This window comes from Colias eurytheme, chromosome 7 (genome assembly GCF_061535395.1).
Source record: "Colias eurytheme isolate Ceu_HAF_F1 chromosome 7, ilColEury1 Martin Lab GWU primary, whole genome shotgun sequence".
Taxonomy (NCBI): Eukaryota; Metazoa; Arthropoda; class Insecta; order Lepidoptera; family Pieridae; genus Colias; species Colias eurytheme.
Genome location: NC_142986.1, coordinates 8,992,292 through 9,015,613, shown reverse-complemented (window position 1 = coordinate 9,015,613; position 23,322 = coordinate 8,992,292). Strand labels below are relative to the sequence as shown.

General features: G+C 33.9%; 3 protein-coding genes across 3 annotated transcripts; 2 read left to right on the top strand and 1 right to left on the bottom strand.

The window, feature by feature from the left end:
- Positions 1–25: 25 nt before the first annotated feature.
- IKKbeta (inhibitor of nuclear factor kappa B kinase subunit beta) lies at positions 26–3,001 on the bottom strand. The gene has a single exon (XM_090103600.1). The coding sequence runs from the start codon at positions 2,761–2,763 to the stop codon at positions 448–450; it is 2,316 nt and encodes a 771-aa protein (XP_089959726.1). The 5' UTR covers positions 2,764–3,001; the 3' UTR covers positions 26–447.
- Positions 3,002–4,039: 1,038 nt separating this feature from the next.
- Positions 4,040–9,419, top strand: LOC149907228 (uncharacterized). The gene has a single exon (XM_090103597.1). It carries the CDS (start codon positions 4,142–4,144, stop codon positions 9,338–9,340), a length of 5,199 nt encoding a protein of 1,732 aa, XP_089959723.1. The 5' UTR covers positions 4,040–4,141; the 3' UTR covers positions 9,341–9,419.
- A 1,895-nt stretch (positions 9,420–11,314) lies between these two features.
- Positions 11,315–22,657, top strand: LOC149907227 (uncharacterized). The gene is made up of 6 exons (XM_090103598.1): positions 11,315–11,586; positions 15,262–16,018; positions 16,285–16,467; positions 17,970–18,123; positions 18,800–18,946; positions 22,163–22,657. Exons 1-6 carry the CDS (start codon positions 11,449–11,451, stop codon positions 22,371–22,373), a joined length of 1,590 nt encoding a protein of 529 aa, XP_089959724.1. The 5' UTR covers positions 11,315–11,448; the 3' UTR covers positions 22,374–22,657.
- Positions 22,658–23,322: the final 665 nt, after the last annotated feature.

Genomic DNA, 23,322 nt, shown 5'->3' with positions numbered 1-23,322 from the left:
CTCAATAAAACTACATTTATAAGAAATCTATAAAATTTATTAATTTCGTTAAACAAATATAAAGTCTAAAAAAATTTAGTAATTGACTAGAACACAAAATATAAATTTAGTAATTTAGCACCAGTACCTACTTGAAAAAATTTTAGTTGACAAATAACTAAGTATTTAAAACAACTATAAGGCACATTGGAATACTGAAGTTAAGCCTAGTCAACATGAGTTCATTACAACAAAACTATTTTTATTAATGCCCAACAAGTAATAATTAATAATTCTTCGTTTTTTTTACAAAATACAACATTTCTAAATGCTCTTTGGCTAAAAATATTAATTTGTGTACATGAACACACACACATAAATCATATCCAATAAAAGTTTTCTTAATATGTACTAATTATTAAGTAATAATATAATATAAGCCTCATATAACATATAGAATCTGAGTATCTAGTTTCCATTCAAAAAACTAAAATCAAATACTGAATTTTGTAACAACATATTTTTCTGTGAATTTAACTTTTCACACAATTCCATCTGATTTTGTCTTAACTTCAAACTTTCAGTTACTAGAGATTTGATTTCATCGACATTGTCATGATTCCCTGTTAAGAAATGGTTAGTTACAGGTTCGCCAATCTTAAAATCCCTCTTCTGGTAGGATACAACACTGTATGGTAGATCTGCTATATTGTCAACATCCCTTACAACAACACTAATCGTCGACCAAATACAAGTCGTGAATTCCCCTGTAAAGTTCTCCAAATCTGTGCTTAATCTATCCGTGTTTTCATCTGCTTTACAGATAATATCAGATATCTTTGAAAACTCGATACTCAAATCCTTGAGTTTCAATATAAATTGTTGATTTTGTAGTTCTTGTAGAATTTTGCTTCTCAGTTTAAGACAATCGTAACATACCCTGACAATATCTGGGCACTGCCTTTCTTTCTCTCTATTTGCATTGTAGAAATCACTCTTATTGTGTGTTATAAATGTTTTGTAGGCATTTGAGAAAATAGCTTGGTAGTTATATTTTGCAACAAAGTTGTTCAAGTCAGTTGTTATGCCTTCATTGCTGCGCCTGGCTGCCGACTGGAGCCTTACCGATAACAGCGACCAAGCGTTAACTAACTTTTCAATTTTATCAGTTAAATCATGTGCATCCTTAAATGTTTTTGTGAAACCACCCAGAATGTTTGTACCTGTACCATTTTCTTTCAATTCCTCAATATGTTTCTCTCCTATTTCTACCATGGTTTTTATAGTTTCAATTTTGGCCAATAGCTTACCTAATTTTTTATCAACATTGTTATGGTTAAGGAGTAGCTGTCTACTTTCTTGTTTTAAAGATTCACCTCGGGTAAAAAGAGAATTGATAAGGAAGTCATATATATCCATTTGAGCGACAACAAAGTAGAATGCATTACGATACAGTGTTTGACTGTTCTTATAATTGTACAGGGCTCTTGGGAGTTCTAAACACCTCTGTACTGCTTTTGGCACTGCAGGTGAAGTATTTTCTTCAATCATATGCTTCTTATTATACAAGAATAGCATAACAGCACTGTTTTCATTCCAATACTTCATAACTGGTTCATTATTCTCAATATCAATACAATTTGATGGCGATATTAACATTTGATCTTCTATCGGAATGTTTGTTTCTTTGAAAATCCATTCTTTAAGAGTATTTATTGTTGTTGTGGAATCAATATCATAAGCTAGTTGAGATATCTTAGAAAGAGAGAATATTTTGATAATCTTTTTTGCAAGAGTACTTTGTAACATTTCAAAGATAACCACTTTACTTGCTGAAGCTGCATCTTTGTTTTCTGCAGGTATATTGAAAGTAACTTTGGATGGAGCATCTCTTCCTCTCAATTTTGGGTCCCATTCCAATGCAACCCTTAGCCAATTTTCAATTAACAACCTAAACGGCTTAGACACATGATTCTCTGAAAATATCTCATTGGAATATTCAATATCTCCATGAAAAGTTTCATAAACACATATATTATCATGCGTTTTCTTCTTAACAAATGGCATCCACTCCACAGGTGCTTTGAAAGGTAGGAATGGTCTTGTACCACAAATGATTTCAAATGCAAGTAATCCTAGAGACCAGAAGTCCACTGAATTACTATATGTTTTACTGTAAAAAATCTCAGGTGCAAGATACTGTAAAGTCCCAACAAAACTAGCACATATTGAGTTTGAATCAATTTCCTTAGCGTAACCTAAATCTATAATTTTGTACGCAATTTTATCTTCACTTGGTTCACTTATTCCATTGGGCACATGTAAAACTATGTTTTCGGGCTTCAAATCTCGATGTGTTATCTTATTTTTATGTAAAAACTGCATGGCACTTCCAACGTCACTGAGTATTTTACGAACTTTTACCTCTTTCAAACCGCAAGATGCATCAGGTTTGTTTAACTGTTGACGTAAATCCCCGCCGCTACAATATTCCATACATAGTATAGGTAATTTTGAAGGATTCATGGGTGCCAAGCCACTTACGAATTCGGGTGGTAATGTTATCGTTCCAACTATATTCGGATGATTACATGTTTGTAGCATCTCCACTTCCTTAGTCCATCTTTCTCTGTGCTTTGCGGTGAGCTCATCGCCCCATTTACATGTTTTGATAGCCAATTTTTCGTCATTGTTTTTGTGTTTCCACAGTACAACAGTACCAAAACTTCCGGATCCCAAGACTCTATCTTTTATCCAATCACCGATAAAAATGATATCGTTCATTGTTCGATTATATTTCTTCCGATATAAATAGACAATTTATAAAAATAACTTTGGAGAACTATCTATCAAGAATGTATTCACACATCACGATCTTATCACTTATCTAGTTGTTAAATACTATTATTTCGTCTATTGTATTGCTATTAGAACTTTGATTAATTTATTAATTAGAAAAACTAATGTTGTATAGCTAGGTAATCAAAAGACGGAAGATATTTTCTCTATTTTTATCTTTCGTTATTTCCTGGAATTTGTCACTGTCAAGTGCACAGTCAAGTGTCAAAAAATTAATGGTGACAAGTTTGAGTGTGGCCGTTTTATAAATTAACGAATATATAAATCATTTTAAAACACAGTTTTAAAAATAATACAAGAATACGCGTACTAGAACCGTATTCATGATTTATTATGATTTATGCATGCTACCTAACTAGGCACAGAATTAAGTATGAAAAAGTGGCTGCACCACAGACATGTATATTTAAGTAGACAACGCAAGTACCGCGATCTGTATGAAAACCAAGCGTGCCATATTTTTTGTACTGACCTTGACGCGTTATGACGTCACGAGCGCTTTTTAGTGATGTTAATTTCATTTTACGCTAAATCGATTAGGCCGCCACTCGCGCGGCGATTCTAGTATCGTCCTATCCCATCGAAGTAAATCGAAAGAAATCAGATCAAACTAGATCTATGTCTAAGAGGTAGTCAAATAAATGAATCGTAATCGATTACTAAATCGATTCAAGACAGAAAAATGATAATTACCATAGACAGAGGGATGATAAAATAAAGTTATAAACCTTTTAATATTCTAACAAGTAAACTAATGTGTTTTAGCTTTTTCTTACATATGCCCATTGAGTTACCATGTACTACGTACTAGAGAGGCCATCGATAGAAAGTAATGAAACTGTCAATCAATCAATCTTTATGTCCCGTTGCATCGATCCATTTTCCTTTTATGTTCGGGTTACTTGGAAAACTGAAAAAACAAACATAGTCTAAGCAATAAGGAGTTTTCTTAAAAAACTCCCAAGATGACACTTTAACTAATGGCGTCCATGTCGTAATATTTATTTTTAGTACCTGTTCGGTTTTTTATTAATTACGTTCACGACTAAGACGTCACTTATTACATTGTGTGCTTCAATCAGTAATAAAACAGATTCAATAGAGGAAAGACGTTTCATTTCAACACAAAAACACAGTTTGTACAAAAACGAGCCTTATTGCCGCAACATATGGTCGCATTCGTACCGGATTATCTGAGCTACAATCGAAGAACAAAAGAAGCACCCGTGCAATTGATCGCGATAAGACGCTCATTATACAACGTTATTTGTTACGAAGTTGTTATTGAAAGATAATATTATTTATGATGGCGAATAATAATACGGAACAAATCATACGTGTTTTGGAAAGTACGGCAGAACTCATCAAAAAAACGCAAATTAACATATCTAAGTGTCCTAAACAAAGACTATCCAAAGGATATATACAATCGAGAATTAAACATTTGGAGGATTATTGGCAAACCTTTCAAAGCGCACACTTAGATTTAGTTAAGATAACGCCGCGGGAACAAAAGGCGCTTTTACCATACTTCGTCAACGAAGAATTTTACATTCACGAGGACCTTTATTTATGCATACTCGCTGATTTGAAGGATAAATTATTGAACATGGAATCCACTGCATCAGCCCTGGAGTCCAGCCATGACAGCACCGTGGTACACATCAACGATCGAGTGAGGTTGCCGCGGATTGAGTTACCTACGTTCGCCGGGAGCTATGAGGAATGGCCGACATTCAATGATTTATACCTAAGTTTAGTGCACAACAACAGTACGCTGTCCGAGGTACAAAAACTACATTATCTTAAGTCCAGTGTATCAGGCGAGGCAGAAAGTTTATTACGTAATATTAGAATTACCGATGCTAATTATACACAGGCTTGGGAAACATTAAAATTAAGGTACGGAAATAAACGTTTAATTGTTAACTCTTTATTAAAAAGACTTTTTTCTCAGAAAAAATGTATGTCGCAAACTGCTTCACAATTAAAATCATTATTAGATACCACTAATGAAGTTTTAAATAGTCTTGAAAATTTAAATGTATCCATCGACTCTTGGGATCCGATTATAATATTTCTTGTAGTACAGAAGTTAGACCCAGAGTCTCATAAAGCGTGGGAGGAATTTGCGTACACAAAAAGTGAAGAGTTACCGAAGTGGTTAGATTTAAAACAGTATTTAGAGTCTAAATTTCGTACATTAGAATTAATTACACCGCCTGTAAGGTCCACTAAAGAACGCGTTTTTCATGTGAGTACGTCCGTAAATTCTGTGAAATGTCATTGTATAATGTGTAATGAGAATCATAATCTGTGTAAATGTAAATCTTTTGTAAAAATGAATTGTAATGAACGTGTTGAATATGTAAAAAGTAAGAAATTGTGTTTTAACTGTTTGGCCCCAGGTCATTCGGCATTTAAATGTCGTATACCTTTGTCGTGTCACATATGTAAAAAGCGTCATCATTCTCTTCTACACCGATCAAATATAGGTACAGATTCGTCGGTATCCGAGGTTACTACACAACCGTCGACATCAATGCGGACCGATGTAGATGAGAAGAAGGTGCATACTACAATGACGTCTTTACATAGTCAAGGAGATGGTGAACATAAGGTAAGTCTCTTGGCAACTGCGGTAGTAGTCATTAAAGGTGAAAATGGACACACTACTACTCTTAAGGCACTAATAGATTCAGGGTCACAGGCATGTTTTGTTACTCAACGAGTTGCACAAGTCTTAAAGTTACAGCTCAAGCCGGTTAATATGGTAGTTACTGGCATGGAGTCTTTGAAGGTACATGTAAAGAATGAAGTCAAAGTAAATATTTTGTCTCGGTGGGAACCTAAATTTGAGTTACCAGTACACGCCTACGTGATGTCAAAGTATTTAAAAATAAACTTACCTTCGAGAAATAGTATTAAACATGAGCTTGTACACTTTAACAATTTAAATTTAGCAGATCCAAACTTTTATGAGTCGGGTTGTATGGATCTTTTATTAGGTGTAAATGAATACACAAAAATTCTACAAGAAGGTTTAATCAAGGGTCCCTCAGGTACTATATGTGCTCAAAATACCAACCTGGGCTGGATCATTATGGGTGGAATTAATATGAAAGTTAACACTATACATAAGTCTTTAATGGTTACAAATTTAACTAGTGATTCAAATATTAATGACTTACTTAAAACTATATGGGAGATAGATATTGATACAAATAGAAAGTTAACTAAAGAAGAACAACTATGTGAAAATATATATGAAAGGACACATGAGAGAGATAGTAATGGAAAATATATAGTTACATTACCTTTTAAAACTGAAAAGCTGCTTTCACCTGAAGGAAACACGAGAGAAGTAGCTGTAAGAAGATTGTTGCAATTAGAGAGAAGATTTAAAAGAGATCCAGATCTGAAAAAAGAATACCTGAAAGTTATAGAAGAATACAAAGAATTAAAACACATTGAAGAAGTACCTGAAAAAGAAATAAATAAAAAGGCAGTTTACTTACCCCACCACGCCGTTGTACGCCAAGATAAGGAGACCACGAAGACTCGAGTTGTGTTCGACGCTTCCTGTAAAGGTACTAACAACATATCATTAAATGATGAACTCTTACCTGGTCCAGTATTGCAAGAAGATCTTAGAAACATTATTATGAGGTGGAGAACTCATAAAATCTGTTTCGTATCAGATATTCAGAAAATGTACAGAATGATATGGATGAATAGGAATGATGTGGACTACCAAAGAATAGTCTGGCGAAATGATCCAACTGAAAATATAAAAGATATGAGATTACTTACCGTCACTTTTGGCACAGCATCCGCTCCATACCTAGCTGTAAGAACACTTAAACAACTTGCTGCTGATGAAGGTCATCATTTTCCTGAAGCTGCTAGAATATTAAATGAAGATTTTTACGTAGACGATTGCATGTCTGGTGGTGATAATTTAGAAAAATGTATTCAACTAAGAAAAGATTTGATGGAACTATTGCGAAGAGGAGGTTTTGATCTTAAAAAGTGGTCGTCTAATAGTGCAGAATTTTTACAATCTTTAGAAGCAAATGATAGATCTACAAAAGCGCATTTAGATATAAAATTAGATGGTATTGTCAAAGCATTAGGTGTTCAATGGAATTTGGGAACGGATCGATTCGAGTATAATTATAGTTTAGAATCAATAGATGATAATGTTATTATAACTAAACGCAAGATTCTTTCTGATATACAAAAATTATTTGACCCATTGGGATGGATTGCACCTTGCATTGTCTTAGCTAAAATTTTAATGCAGAAGTTATGGCTTGAAAAAGCAAACTGGGACGAGGATCTTAATATTTTTATAAAAGAAGAGTGGAAGAATATTCGCAATGATCTCCAAAATATAAAGGATATTACTATCGATAGATGGCTTGGAACAGTAAATACAAATTTTGATACAATTGAAATTCATGGGTTTTCAGACGCTTCGACATTAGCTTATGCTGCAGTTGTTTACTGTCGTGTTAGAAATGATGATGGAACTTATAGTACAAGTCTAATTGCTGCAAGAACAAGGGTTGCACCACTTAAGACGATATCATTACCTAGACTTGAACTCTGTGGAGCTTTATTACTTTCTCAACTTTTGAAGCAAGTATCACAATCACTGCGTATACCAACATCCAAGGTTTTTGCTTGGACAGATTCATCAATTGTTATTGCTTGGCTATTTGGTGAACCTTCAAGATGGAAAGCTTTCGTCGCAAATAGAGTAGTTGAGATAGTTTCTACAGTAAACAAGGAACAATGGCATCATGTACAATCTCACGATAACCCAGCAGACATAGCTTCGCGAGGAATGCTTGCTATAAATCTTAAAAACTTTGAGATTTGGTGGAAAGGTCCCACGTGGTTAAGAAACGATGAACTACAACTAGAGAGACCAGAATTTATACAAACTAATTTAGAAGAAAAGAAGATACCTATTAATACAGTCACACTAGCAAATACTATACAAGATAAAATTTCATTGAAATTTGAAGAATTTGATGCATTAAAAGAATTATTGAGAACAATAGCTTATTGTAAGAAATTTTTAAAGTTTAAAAAGAATAAAGAAGACATGAAAATAACAACTGAAGACATAGATGAGGCATTGAATACTTGTATAAAAATAGTACAAAGAGAAGAATTCGAAGAAGAAATGGATTTATTAGAAAAAGGACAACAGGTGAAGAAAAACAGCAAGATTAAGACACTAAATCCCTATTTGGATGAAGATGGAATTATCAAGGTGGGCGGAAGGTTAGGAAATGCAGACATAAGAGAAGACGTTAAACATCCCATAATTATCGGAAAGCAGAATTCTCTTATTCCTCTTATTGTTGCTGAAGCTCATATGAAGACACTGCATGGAGGTGTACAATTAATGATGTGTTACCTTAGAAGTAAATATTGGATCATTAGAGCAAAGGGTTTAATAAAAAAACACATTCATGGTTGTCTTATATGTGCTAAAGAAAACGCTAAGGCAAGGACTCAAATCATGGGGGATTTGCCTAGTGTTCGAATAAAACCTGCAAGAGCATTTCTTAGTTCTGGCGTAGACTTTTGCGGTCCAATTCAGATCTTAATGAACAGAGGAAGAGGCGCGAAGACCACAAAGGCCTATATCTCCATCTTTATATGCATGGTTACTAAGGCAATCCATTTGGAATTGGTTGGTGATTTAACATCACAAGCATTTATAGGTGCATTTAAAAAATTTTGTGCTCGAAGAGGAAGGTGTGCAAATTTATGGAGTGACCAAGGTCGTAACTTCATTGGTGCTGATAAGGAATTAAGGGAAGCCTGGGAAGAAGCGAAACTACAACTGCCCAATGATGTTGCTGACACTTTAGTTAACGATGGTACGCAATGGCACTTCATTCCAGCATACTCACCGAATTTCGGAGGACTGTGGGAGGCTGGCGTTAAGTCTATTAAATTTCATCTGAAGCGCATTGTTAACAACAATTTAACGTTCGAGGAGATGTCTACAGTATTGTGTGACATCGAAGCCTGTCTTAATTCACGACCCTTGTGTCCTCTGAACTCAACTGATGATAATTTGAATCCACTTACTCCTGGACATTTTTTAATTGGGGAAGCACCTATCACTGTACCGCAACCAAATTTAGAATCTCTTAAATTAACACATTTATCTCGTTGGCAATATTGTCAAAAAATGTTAAATGATTTTTGGTGCCGTTGGCAAACTGAATATTTGACCAGTTTACAACAGCGAACAAAATGGTTGAAGAAGAATGATGAATTTAAAGTAGGTGATGTTATTTTGATTAAACAACCTAATTTGCCACCTGGCAAATGGGCATTAGGGCGTATCACTGCCAAACACCCGGGGCCAGACGGTTTCACTAGGGTTTATAGTGTTAAGAGCGGTGATAGTATAATTAAAAGAAGTGTATCTAAATTATGTTATCTTCCTATTAATACAGATATCAATTAATCATTTAAAACAAGCGAATCAATTCATTTCGCATGTAATTGTTCTTTTGCTATGGTATATGTATGTGTATTTGATTAATTTTATTTAATATAAAACTGTCATAAAAATGTATAAAATTGTGTGTAAAGTAAAATATAAATAACAAAGCCTGCAAAGATTGTGTGTTTGATAAATTTATTAAAAATTAAAGTAAAAGTTATAGTATTGTAAACAAATGTTCAATGTAATAAGTATATAACATTCAAATTTAAAGTATATATTGATTTAAGGTGTTATTTGTTAATTCATACAGCATGCCGCTTTATTTGTAAGTTAAGGAGACTAATTTCATTGTTATTTGAAAGGACTAGTGTAGTCCTTTGGTGGGCGGTATGTTCGGTTTTTTATTAATTACGTTCACGACTAAGACGTCACTTATTACATTGTGTGCTTCAATCAGTAATAAAACAGATTCAATAGAGGAAAGACGTTTCATTTCAACACAAAAACACAGTTTGTACAAAAACGAGCCTTATTGCCGCAACAGTACCTTTGTATTAAAATACTTAAAAGTTCTAGGTCAAGTCGTATTAAATGACAAAAAAAATCTATGCCTTTTTTTCTGAAAAATTGCTCCTACAAATTATCATTTTTCTGTTCGATTATAAAATCAATTAGAATCGAGAACTGTTGCATCAAATGAACATCACTAACCACAAAATTGGACAGAAAAATGAGAACAGAAAAATGAGAAGACGCTATTCATTGCTTGTTATCATACGACGCGATCTTTACCGTGCCAAGTAAAAGCCGCAATGTATTCCGAATCATTTCGTATGATTTGGTGTCCGTGTTTGTCACGATCGTTTTCCACAAATATTCTTTATTTGATTTTAAAATAAATAGTGCATATTCTGATTAGAAAATTACTTACCGGTGGAAGGAAACATCTCTGCTAACTTGGCCACTCACAGCTGTGGAGTTTCTACAGTTTATAACGGCGCAATTCGGCATTTTACTTTATTCAGCTTCACGTCTTTCCTTGGCGAACTGCAAGCGCGGACTGAGTGTAGGCCAGCGTCAAGTAAGTTTCAATAACGTAGTTTGGACACGGGAAGTACATACACTCGCTTAGTCTATCTTGATACATGTCCGTGGGCTGCACAGTGCACTTGTTCAATTTTCAATTTTAAGGCCGTATTCAGAAAGAAAGCTGGAAACTAATAAGCGCTTAGTGCTTACCAGCGCTTGTCAGCGCTGATTCGTTCTACACAAAGGAAGCAGGTTGAAGCCTTAGTTGAAGCAGACCAAGACAAATTTTATATGGCAGCACTGATCAGCGCGTGTTGAAGGTTTTCGGAACTTGTCGGCGCCGTTCAGCGCTTATCGGCGCGTGTTCATATATTTTCCTGCGCGGGCTACCAGCTCTGACAAGCGCCGGTAAGCGCTTAAAAGATTCCAGCTTTCTTTCTATGTATGACCTAATGTCAGATGAGTGATGATGGTGATGACTAGACATCGGATTATATGCATTTGCATATGCAAATGCATAAAACTCGCTAATTACGGCGTTAGTGCATATTTTAGCCTTTTTCCCCAATAGTGCATATTTCGTTAAGTAACGGGAGTTTTGATTGGTCGACTAACCTTTATTAGCCAATCAGAACGCTCAGCGAGTAAACAAACCCTATTTTGGCATTTCACTGTATTTGTACAATCTTTGATTTAAATATATAAAATAATAAAGGTTTTTTGATTTTGTATTGTGCATATTTTAGGCATATCAGTCGTTTTTAGTGCATATTTCGGCCTTTTTTAGTGCATATTTGCATGCATATTTTGGCATTTTGATAGTGCATAAATAATCCGATGTCTAGTGATGACAGATCAAAAGTAAAAATTCAAGGTATAAAATTAAAAAGTTTATGGCTTGAGTGGTAAATGGACAATGGTTGTTGTTGTCATCATGTTGTCATCATGTTGTCATAGCAATTGTCATAGTGATATAGATTGTCAAATGTATCATTAAACATTAAATAATAGAATCTATTCGTGTTTTATAAATTGAATAGCTAATTAAACACATATACTTAAATCGTATGAATTCGATTATAAAGGAATAACCAATAATGGTTGACTTGACAAAAACTTGTCGTACTTGTATGAAAAATAATGTAAACATGGTGGACTTATTTGGACCAGTTAAAATAGAAGAAAATTGTTTGTTAAAATTAGCTGACGTGTTGACGGAGACAACTTCTTTAGTAGTAAGTTTATTTGTGAATTTTCTATTGTAAATAGACAACATATTTTATATACTTATAATTTAAATTTCTTATTGTCATTGTTGCTAGTTTTTGTTACATCAATACCTTTTTTTTTTTTTTTTTTTACTTAATTTAAAAACACTGTAATAGTATAATGGTGCGCCGAAGGTACAGGATAATTAATTACCTTAATTTATTGTTTTTATATTTTTAGTATAATCAGTGTTTATTCGTCTTTTTTCTTATTATTCCTTATTTATATATACCTGAGTATTAATAATTGTTTTATATTTAATAGTATTTATTATATATCTTTCTCATACAATATATATACATATTATTTATTTTTATTTACATATTTTATACCTTTATTATTATTATTTATTAATTTTTTTTTCTATCTTAATGTATAATATGTCTTCCACAAATAATAGTTTTGTTTACAGCAATAATTCCCCGCCTTCGTCTGATAGTGATTCCTTTCACAGTGCTTCCTCTCCTCCTTTAGATTTTACTCTTTCCAATATTTTCCATAACTCTAATAAAAACTTCAACGTAGTTCATATCAATGCCCAAAGCATTCCGGCTCATTATCCCGATATGCTCGCTTCATTTAACTCCGAAAATATCCACGCAATCCTTATCTCCGAAACCTGGCTCAAGCCATCCCTTCCTTCAACTAATTTCTCCCTTCCCGGTTTCCAACTCATCCGCAATGACCGCATCGGTAGAACCGGGGGAGGAGTAGCGATATACTTACGCTCTCATATACCGTACTCGCTACTAAGCGCATCCTCTCAGCCCCCCCCTGCTGATGCGGCCGAGCACCTCCTCCTTGAAATCCTTCTCTCCAACACTAAAATACTCTTAGGAGTTTTTTATAGTCCCTCTTTAACTGTTAATTACTTTCCTTCCTTTCAACTCCTCCTTGACCGATTTATTCCTCTTTACCAGCACGTTTTACTTATGGGTGACTTTAATACCTGTCTGGTAAAAGATGACTCCCGTAGTAAAAAATTACTCTCCCTTCTAGATTCTTTTAACCTTCAAACCTTGCCTTCGAATCCTACACATTTCAGTCCCAACTGTAATCCTTCACTCCTAGATCTCATGATAGTTTCAAATATTAATTTAGTCTCTAACTATGGTCAGTGTTCAGCCGACGCTTTCTCTTACCATGACCTCATCCATTTATCCTACAACCTACGTCCTCCCAAACTCAAGCCTTCCTACCTTTTGCGGCGCAATTTTGGTGGTATCGATTTAGAAATGCTGTTAGACGATGCCAAAAATGTCAATTGGGATATGATTTATGACGTCTGTTCAATAAATGAAAAAATTAACTTGTTTAATTGCTTGCTCTTACAGATTTTTGATAAGCATGCCCCGCTAAGACGTATTAAAATTAAGCACCTTCCTGCGCCCTGGCTTACTCCCGAATTAAAAACTTTATTGCACAAAAAGAATAACGCTAAAGCCAAGCTCAAAACCGCTAAAACCGATTTTGCACGGGAAAAGTACAGAAATATCCGGAATCGTTGCAATACATTGTGTAGAGATGCACAAAGACGCCATATCCATAATTCCGTCGAGAACGGCGACACATGTAAAATTTGGAAATTTTTAAAAACTTTAGGAGTTGGTAAATCCCAATCAAATAACATACCCCCCAATATAAATATCGAATTGTTGAACAAACATTTTGCATCTTCTTCCCATCTTTGCCCTGATCAAAAAAGGTCAACACTTCAATATCTTTCATCAACTGCAACTCCTACTCATCCACCGTTCTCTTTTAATCAATTCACTGTCAGTGATGTTAAAAAGAATATACTGTCCATTTCATCGAATGCCGTCGGATGTGACTCAGTTAGTCGTAATATGTTTGTCCCCATCCTTGATATAATTGCTCCTGTCATTACCCACATCCTCAACGTTTCCATATCCTCCAGTGAATTTCCTGACATTTGGAAAGACGCTAAAATTATCCCTCTCCCAAAGAAATCTAATCCAAATTCCTTCTCTGATTTCCGACCAATTTCCATTCTTCCTTTCCTTTCCAAAGTCCTTGAACGCCTTATCCACCAACAGTTAAGTTCCTTCTTATACAAAAACAGTATTCTCAGTCCCTTCCAATCTGGTTTTCGTCCAGGACATAGTACGACTACTGCACTTGTTAAAGTCACGGATGACATACGTAATGGAATGGAAAAGAAGCAGTTGACAGTTCTAACCCTCCTAGACTTTAGTAATGCCTTTAACACCGTCGATTTCGACATACTGCTACAACTGCTTCATTCTATTAACATATCTCCTACAGTGGTTGATTGGTTTCACAGTTACTTGCACGGTCGCCGACAGCATGTATTATTGGAGGATAAGTCATCGTCCTGGTGTGATGTTGTTGCAGGCGTTCCGCAAGGTGGCGTTTTGTCCCCTCTCCTATTTGCTATTTTTATTAATTCCATAACTAATAATTTATCTTCTCTCTATCACATGTATGCTGACGATCTCCAGATATACACCCAGTCTACCCTCGAGAACCTATCCTCCGCAATCTTAAACACGAACACCGATTTGGAGAGAATTTTGAATTGGAGTCAGATGTACGGTCTGAATATTAACCCAAGCAAAAGCCAAGTCATAATCATTGGTAGCCCCTATTTAATCTCGCGGATTGACTGGACATACATCCCCAAAGTTTATATAGATGGCTCCGTCATTGAATTTCAAAAATCTGTAAAAAACCTGGGGGTTCACTTTGACACGACTCTGTCTTGGTCGTACCACGTAAAAGAGACAAGTCGCAAACTCTACGCAGCGGCTAGTTCTCTAAGACGTTTACGGCATTTCTTACCGATTTCTACCAAAATTATGTTAGCTAAATCCCTACTTCTTCCGCTCCTTGATTATGCTGACGCCTGTACCACTGATCTTAGTGAAGAGCATTTAAATACACTTGAGCGTCTCCAAAATTTCTGCATTCGTTTTGTTTACGGTCTTCGTAAATATGACCACGTTTCCCAGTTTCGTAATAAACTCAAGTGGCTTCCTATAAGACTTCGCCGGAATGCAAATGCGTTGAAGTTGTTATTTTCCATCCTCTTTGATCCCAATTCTCCCTCCTATTTAAAAGAACAATTTAATTTCCTAGATTCAGGTGTTTATACTCTTCGTTCCGCTGATAACCTTCTCCTTAGCTTTCCTTCTCACCACACTAGTTTCCTTGGTAAATCCTTTGTAATAACCGCTATCAGACTTTGGAATTCTTTGCCTATAGCTGTAAGACGAGCTTCCTCGAAAAGTTCCTTTAAAACTCTTTTAAATAAACATTTATCTGATTTAGCTTTTCCTTCAAAATAATAGTATGTATTATATCTTCTTTTATTATTCATATAATATGTATTTTATTTACTCTCTTTTATCTTTATTTTCATTGCCACCCGTGTACCCATTTAATATCAATCTTTATCCTTTACCTTGGGCAGCCTGGAAGAGATCGCTGATAAGCGATAAGGTTGCCTTATGTGCTGTGAATGTTTCCTTTTTTTGTAAATATTATATGATTGTAAAATTTGTAATGGTACATAAAATTGTTAAATAAATAAATAAATAAATAAATTGTTACGTAGTATGGGCTCGAGTTGGTAATCAGAGCTTAAATCTTAATTACAGATTTCAAAGGAGGATGGTTTGCCTCAATTACTATGCGAAACATGCGCCAAAACTTTACAAATTGTTCATACGTTTCGGCTTCAAGCTGTACAATCGGAAACCGAACTGAAGAAGATGTTATTTTTTACTCCAATTAAGCATGAACAGTACGAAGTAGCAGTTAAACAGGAAGACTCAAATTATTTCGACAATTATAAAGATTTCCTCGATGACATGGTATCTGCGAAGCAGGATTCTGAATTGGAAACATATGAGTGTAAAACTTGTCAAAAACAATTTAACAAACACAAAAAGTTTTTGAAACACTTAACTACACATGAATCGGCTAGCTTATCCTGTCCAAAATGTAATAAACGATTCCACAGACAGTCGTCATTGGAAAAACATTTATTAAAACATTGTGATATAGCAGAATGTGATATAAATAACACTGTAGATAACAATAGTTTAGAGGTAAAAATTGAGAATGAGGGATATAAGTGTAGGGAATGTGATGCAGTGTTCAGTAAACCGAGAGCTCTATTGACACATTTGAGGAAGCATGATAAGTCAGTTGGGGAGAAGTTCAAATGTGATCATTGTAACAAGTATTTTGCTCTAAAGACATTATTGAGACGTCACATGAGATTGCATATGGGTGATAAGCCTTACAAATGCACAGAGTGTACAAAAAGCTATTCAAGGCGAGACCAGTTGTTGGATCACATGAATAAACATAAAAATGTTAAGCCATATGTATGTCCGCATTGTCAAAAATGTATGTATATTTTCGTTGTAATCTGTTGATTTTAATGTAGAATAAATGTCATATATTGCGCATCAAAATAGATTTTCTTGAGCAGATGACATGTTCAAGTCCTTTTTTGATTTAAAAGTGTGGTAATTTTATAGATATTCTTGCAAAATCATCATCTTTAATAATAATTTTAAAAATCTTAGAATATTTTGTAAAGAAAAGTAAACAATCAATTTAAGAAATACCTTTTTATATTAATTTTGTTTATGATTACAATTATTTTTCAGCATTCACTCAACTTTGTACGCTAAAAGATCATGTACGGATACACACAGGGGAAACTCCATTTTTGTGTTCTGAATGTGGGAAAGGCTTCAACAATAGATCTAACTTACGACAACATCTTATGAGGCATGCCGGGCTCAAACCATTTGCTTGCAAGCTGTGTCCAAAAGCATTTTGTACTAAAGGTAATCATAATGTAGAAATATATTTATTCATAAATAAATTGAGTATGTTAAAATTGTAATTGACATAGTTAAAGGAGTGACTAGAGTGCGTTTCACGAAAGAGTTCCCCTGCCGTTATGTTGGCTTACCTGACTGTCAAAAACGAAAATATTTTTTTTTAATCAAAAATGACAGAGAAAATATTCTCCTTTCTAGGCAGCCGACCCCGTAAGATACGGGATAGAGTAAGATCCCAGAGCGATAAGACATAACTTATTTTCTAAAAGATGAAACTTTAAGTTCTCAGTAGTGTCTCATGTACTTTGTATACCTGCATGTTTGTGAAGTTTGCCCAGTGACACCTGGGCAGGTACCAGGTGAGAAAGGTGACTAAAAATAAGAGTTACTTTACTTAAATTTAGATAGCTGATTTTTAGATATATTTTATAGAATATCATTCTCAAATGGTATCGCAAGTATCAGACACTTTTCATGGACCAAAACTTTTTCAGACGCTTTAAAGCACCACCAAAAATAACCAACTAAACTTTATTTATTTTTTAATGTCTGATTTTTTAATATGTTATCAACATAACTATTACAAAATTATATTTAAACAGTCAGACAAATTGGAATGACCAAAAATCCACTAAACACAAAAAATATTCGGCCGTGAGTACTCACCGTGAGTACTAACATATTAAAAAATCAGACATTAAAAAATAAGTAAAGTTTAGTTGGTTATTTTTGGTGGAGCTTTAAAGCGTCTGACAAAAGTTTTGGTCCATGAAAAGTGTCTGATACTTGCGATACCATTTGAGAATGATATTCTATAAAATATACCTAAAAATCAGCCATCTAAATTAGTAACTCTTATTTTTAGTCACCTTTCTCACCTGGTACCTGCCCAGGTGTCACTGGGCAAACTTCACAAACACGCAGGTATACAAAGTACATGAGACACTACTGAGAACTTAAAGTTTCATCTTTTAGAAAATAAGTCATGTCTTATCGCTCTGGGATCTTGGACTAGGATAAGGCTAGGAAGAAAGGAGAATATTTTCTCTGTCATTTTTGATTAAAAAAAAAATATTTTCGTTTTTGACAGTCAGGTATGCCAACATAACGGCAGGGGAACTCTTTCGTGAAACGCACTCTAGTACTACCAATTTTAAGAAAAATCTGACACTAACAATATATTTCACATAACTTATTTCCTATATTAAACCTGAAAAAATAAGAGTAACCTAATATTTTTTCAAAAGAGAATTTATATTATATTTTTAATTTTATTAATTAGAGAAAGAATATATTATATAGAATATAAAGAATAAAAATGAAACCCGTTTTCCTTGGACATGGCCATCACGCGTGAACGGGTGAACCGATTTCCATAATTCTTTTTTTATTATATTCCTTGAAGTACGAGGATGGTTCTTATGTAGAGAAAACGTAAATGTACCACGGGCGAAGCCGGGGCGGACCGCTAGTTATTAATAAATAATTAAATAATCTCTCTTCAGGTCAAATGACGAGTCACATGGTTACACACACAGACGCGCACCCTTACAAATGTACAGAATGTAACTCAACATTCACGAAACCGACGTCCCTGAAGAAACATAAATTGATACATTTGGGAATAAAACCGTTTGCATGTGATTCTTGTGATATGAGGTAAGTTTGTAAAAATTCAATCTAACCAGAATTTTTTTCATTAATTGTATTTATCAATTCAATACTAAAAACATCTCTTTTGGATCTAATAAAGCCGTTATGCACCATAGAAATTGCAGGAAATCAAAGATTTTATGTGATTAAAATGACTATTATGCGATTTTTTTATCAAGTTATAGTGCAATTTATTGCAAATGTATTGAGAAACTATTTGGTATAGACAGAGTAGACAGAGATAAATAGAGTATGAACCAATAACATAATGAATATATTTTATATCCATTCCCTAAAAGCCTCAATTTTATCATCTGCAAAATTTCTTGTCAGCTTTTTGTAGAATTTTCCACAATAATCTACTACAATAAATGTAAAGCGAAAAGCAAATTCTAGAGACTAGATTAAAAACTCAGATTCTCGAGACTAGACTTAAACCTGGATTAAAACTAGACTAAAAAAAAGACGGGTTGCACTCCGGGAGTGCCGGAAGAAGTGAAAACTTGATTATTAACGTTCAGCATGTTTGATATTTTGGAATGGTATCCGTCTTACGCATGGAATATAAAGGCTAAAAAAAACATCCGTCTTACGCTTTTTCGATCAGGCCACGTGTCCTGGCAAGAGTTTAAGATTTTATACCCAACGCCGCTAAAGAAGTTTTCACTTCAAAACCATCCAGGTTCACGTGCAAGGACCACCTGAAGCGGCACGAGCGCATACACACGGGCGAGAAGCCGTACCGCTGCGCGTACTGCGTGCGCGCGTTCACGCAGAGCGGCGACCTCGTGAAGCACACAAGGGTGCACGTGGGACAAAATATATACCAGTGGGTGCTTCCATTTTTTAATTTTTTGCTTTTTTTTAGGGATGTAACGATACATGATTTTGCCGATACGATACCGATACCGATATTTGTAGTAATGTATCGGCGATACCGATACCGATACCGATATCGATGGCTTGGTAGAAAAATAAATAGTGAATTATGCATAAAAAGTTACCAACATTTAACAGAGACAACTGTTAATCGTTTTCTTTTAAATAAAAATGCCAAATCAAAAAACAACAAAACCATTTATTTTAGTATTATTATTTTACGAAGTCAGTTAAACTTTAAGTAATACACATACAATCCGTACCTAATAAAAGTTTACTATTCTGCCGTCCTTTAACTAGAAAGCCGTTAGGCCCACGAAGTGAGTTTCGAGTAAATGGCAAAAAACACGGAAATCGTTATTTCTTAAAAATTATGACACTTACAATAATTATTGTGAGATACATCGATCGACATTTAATTATATATAAATATTAGTTTTTACCCAGAAACTGTTATAATTTATTTTTAAATTCACTTTTTCTCGTTTAGTTCAGCATAATAATCTGAAAATTTTAACTATTTACTGGACAAGACGGCCGTTTACATACCATAGCGACTTTTTAGCTAAGTAATTTAGTATTTTTATTTTCATTTTGTGATTTTTTTTTATTTAGTAATAAAATGCTTACCTAAAACGTCGTTAAGCTACTATAACTACTTTTAAGCTATGACTTTCGTTTTAATTTAAATTTCAAAAACTTTATAATCAGCGTTTAAGGGTTTTTGGATGCTTTTGTACTATGATTCTATATAGTTGTACTAAATTTTAATCTTACTAATGTTAAAAATTTGCTGCTGTCTGAGGCTTTGCTCTCGGGAATTACATCCTCTAGGTCAACCATCAACCAATGGAAAGGAAAAGGATCAAAAGCTTTTAGGTTTAAGTATTAAGGATTTAAACACTATCTAAATTAATGGTTTTAGCGTCTTATTGTGAGTAACAAGTATTTTAAACTCTTTTACTAAATGACTCTTTTAAGTTTTCGATAAAATTAACCTTTATTTCTCGTCATGTTCACGTTTATTTCATTACAGTGGCTCATTAAGGGGTTAAGATTGAGATAAATCTTCTCGCTTTTCTTTTTTGGAACCGTATATTCATTTAGAATTGCAATTTTAACGTTATTTTATAAATATTCTTCTGCGAAGTTAGTCTGCGAAGGGGTTAAGATTGAGATAAATCTTCTCGCTTTTCTTTTTTGGAACCGTATATTCATTTAGAATTGCAATTTTAACGTTATTTTATAAATATTCTTCTGCAAGTCACGGATATGTGAGTACATATAGAACCACAAACATATAAACATAAATCGTTTCCTGAAAAAAAAATTAAGACTTGTGCACAAGGTTTTTGAAAAAATAAAACCCTGGTTTCAATAGGGCTACAAGCTCTTACATGTGGGATGCTCTTAATAAATAATGTAGAACCGCTTATCAAATGATTAGAAGACTCTTTCATCCACATTCAGAAAATATAATATACCAGAATATGTGGAAAATAGCAGGAGGTAGAAAACTTTTTATTTGCTACTATGTAAAAAATACAAATCTTAATAATCTAATACATATAAAGATAAGAAAAAATAGCAATAGTTGCAAAATGGACTCCCCGTCAGCGGGTCAAAGGTAGTGTACTCCTAACAATGTTTGTATCACCATCTCTAGTACATTGCTTGACAGTCGATTACTAATTCCACCCAAGGGGTAAATTACATAATTAATAAATAGTTTTAAAAATTAAATAGTACAGACTGTCTTTCTTCTCTTTCTCGGTTACAGAGACAAATCAGAGTCTAAACAGAGAAGTACGATTGAAAGTTCGCACTGTCGTAACCATTATCTACCAAATTTTCGTAACTTTGACTTGTTATATTTTCCGTAATTTAGCTGCTAGATTGTTTAAAACTTAGTAAACCTGATCAGAAACAATACGTCTTGTAAAAGAAAATCAAAAACAATCGGTACTCTGCTTGGGAGCGACATTATTTCATCATCACTCTCATCCCCAAAACTGATGCATCACCAGAATCGGATAACTACCTTTTAGCTTAAAAATGAGGGTTAGCTGCTTTGTAAAAGATCCTCCCGCATCGTTCATTGGGCGCGGATTTTTGAATTATTTGATATCAAAAAAATTGGATGTTTGTAAAGTAGGTTTACGATCGAGATGTTTACGTGATAACATAATGCAGTGGCAGCGCTCGAGATGAAACGGGAGATCGGTCCGTCTCTCTCTCGTTATACCTGCGATCGCGCTCGTGAGGTTTTGGTGTGACACAAGTTTATGAACATGTCACCCGACTAAAACGATTTTAAAAACGTTATCACGTTAAAAATTAAAAAAATTCAAAATTATTTCTTTCTTTCCTTTACATAAACAAATTTGTGATTGGAACACTCCTAGTAAGCAAATAAAATGCTTGTGTCAGGAGGTTCCGCTCTTCCTTAACACTATTACAGAAACAGAAATAAAACAATATGAATAAATACAATGCAAAAACATAAAAGAAAAGAAATAATTTAATAAAAAAATATCGGTATCGGTTGATTTATTATCGGCGATACCGATATATCGGCTTGCCGATATATCGGCCGATATATCGGTATCTGTATCGGTATCGTTACATCCCTACTTTTTTTGATGTTTGACAGTTGTTTTTTTGTTGTTGTGTGACATGTATTATTTTTTATTAATGTGAAAATTTTTGGCGCAGTGCAATTTTATTCTTTGTTAGGAGCAATGAGATATTTATTTATTTATTTATTTTATAATAGTTTTGGCGCGTAGAGCAATTTTATTCTTTGTTAGGAGCAATGAGATAATGTTGTGTTATTTTGTCATAAAAACTGGCTTAATGTTTTACCTCTGCCAAGATAACAAATTACTTACATATTATAAGGGTTCAGGTTACAAAAACTAATAGGTTTTCTTTAATATTATACTTATTGAGAATCTTGAGACCCATTTCTGTTGTATTATGCATATGTTTTGTATTTATTGTCATTTGTCATTTTGTTTTTTGTCATTTTCTATGCAATTTGTAAGTAGTATTATTGTTTTGGTGTTTTACTTTATTTTTTTGGTGTTTTATTTCCCATTAATCAAACAGTACATTTTTCTTCCTTTGTTCTACAATACTTCGAACAGACCATTTTTTTTTTCAGATGCGACGTATGTCAAATGAAATTCCGTCTATTGCGTGAACTGAAACGTCATTACCCGTCACACTACGAGGGCAACGACGGCAAGAATGACGTCCAACAATCAGATATGCGGAAGGAATCGGACGGACGCATAACTATCACATTCACAAATCTGTTGGATAAAACTAATGTTGGTGATATCACTATTAATTTGTCGCCGGAAAAGAGTTAACGAGAAATTTAGGGTTTGTATGGAGGTTTTTTGAAGTGATATTGGAAGAATGTAAGTGATGTGTTTTAGTATTTTGAAGATAATTTCGGTGGTTTCGTAGTACAGGGTACTATGAATCAATAGTACTGTAACAGACTAAAACATTGATTTAATGAACAAATTAAATTTGATGTTTTGATTTTAACCAAGAAGCTTATATCTAATACACTGGAGATTGCACTATGAACGTTTACTTGTCACGGGAAGGTATGACCTTGAATGACGCCTGGTTGTTCCTTCATCCCTTTCACACCAACTTGCCAAGTTAGGTGTGAAAGGGACAAAAAACAACCAGGCGTCATTCAAGGTCATACCTTCCCGTGACAAGTAAACGTTCATAGTGCAATCTCCAGTGTATTAGATATAAGCTTCTTGATTTTAACCAAGAAAGTTGTTCTAAAAATATTAAATCTTTGGAATCGATATTAGGTAAAAAAATTGCGAGAGTCTTGGATTGAAAATAAAATGTTTTAGAAAAAGGTGCCTATTATGCATATTTAATGAAAAAAATATACTTTAAACGTAGTTATTACGCTGTATATTATTTTAAATATTAAAATTTATTAGTCTTATATTTATTACTTCTTGTTAAACTGTGTTATAATGAATTTTAAAATTAAGCTTTGCTTTAGTCATGTATTTTGGCAAAAATATTTTAGTGAGATATAGTTATTAGTACTATTAGTTTGTATTGTCTTTATTAATTCTAATAATTTTAAATTTCTGCAGATCATGAATAAACTAGGTTACATAACGATTTCTAGTGCCTAATTGAGTGTATAACAATATTATATGATTTGAGGAATACAATTATTTATAGTATATGCATTAAAAAAACACGTTTGTTTTTTTATGCTGTTAATAGTGCTATGAAACTCTTCTTGTCATATTGTTAAAAAAAATGTCAAAT

Coding starts and splice junctions, on each gene's coding strand:
- LOC149907227 (XM_090103598.1), top strand. CDS start 11,449: ATGGTTGACTTGACAAAAACTTGTCGTACTTGTATGAAAAATAATGTA. Junction 11,587..15,261: donor CGGAGACAACTTCTTTAGTA/GTAAGTTTATTT, acceptor TCTTAATTACAG/ATTTCAAAGGAGGATGGTTT. Junction 16,468..17,969: donor AAAAGCATTTTGTACTAAAG/GTAATCATAATG, acceptor ATCTCTCTTCAG/GTCAAATGACGAGTCACATG.
- IKKbeta (XM_090103600.1), bottom strand. CDS start 2,763: ATGAACGATATCATTTTTATCGGTGATTGGATAAAAGATAGAGTCTTG.
- LOC149907228 (XM_090103597.1), top strand. CDS start 4,142: ATGATGGCGAATAATAATACGGAACAAATCATACGTGTTTTGGAAAGT.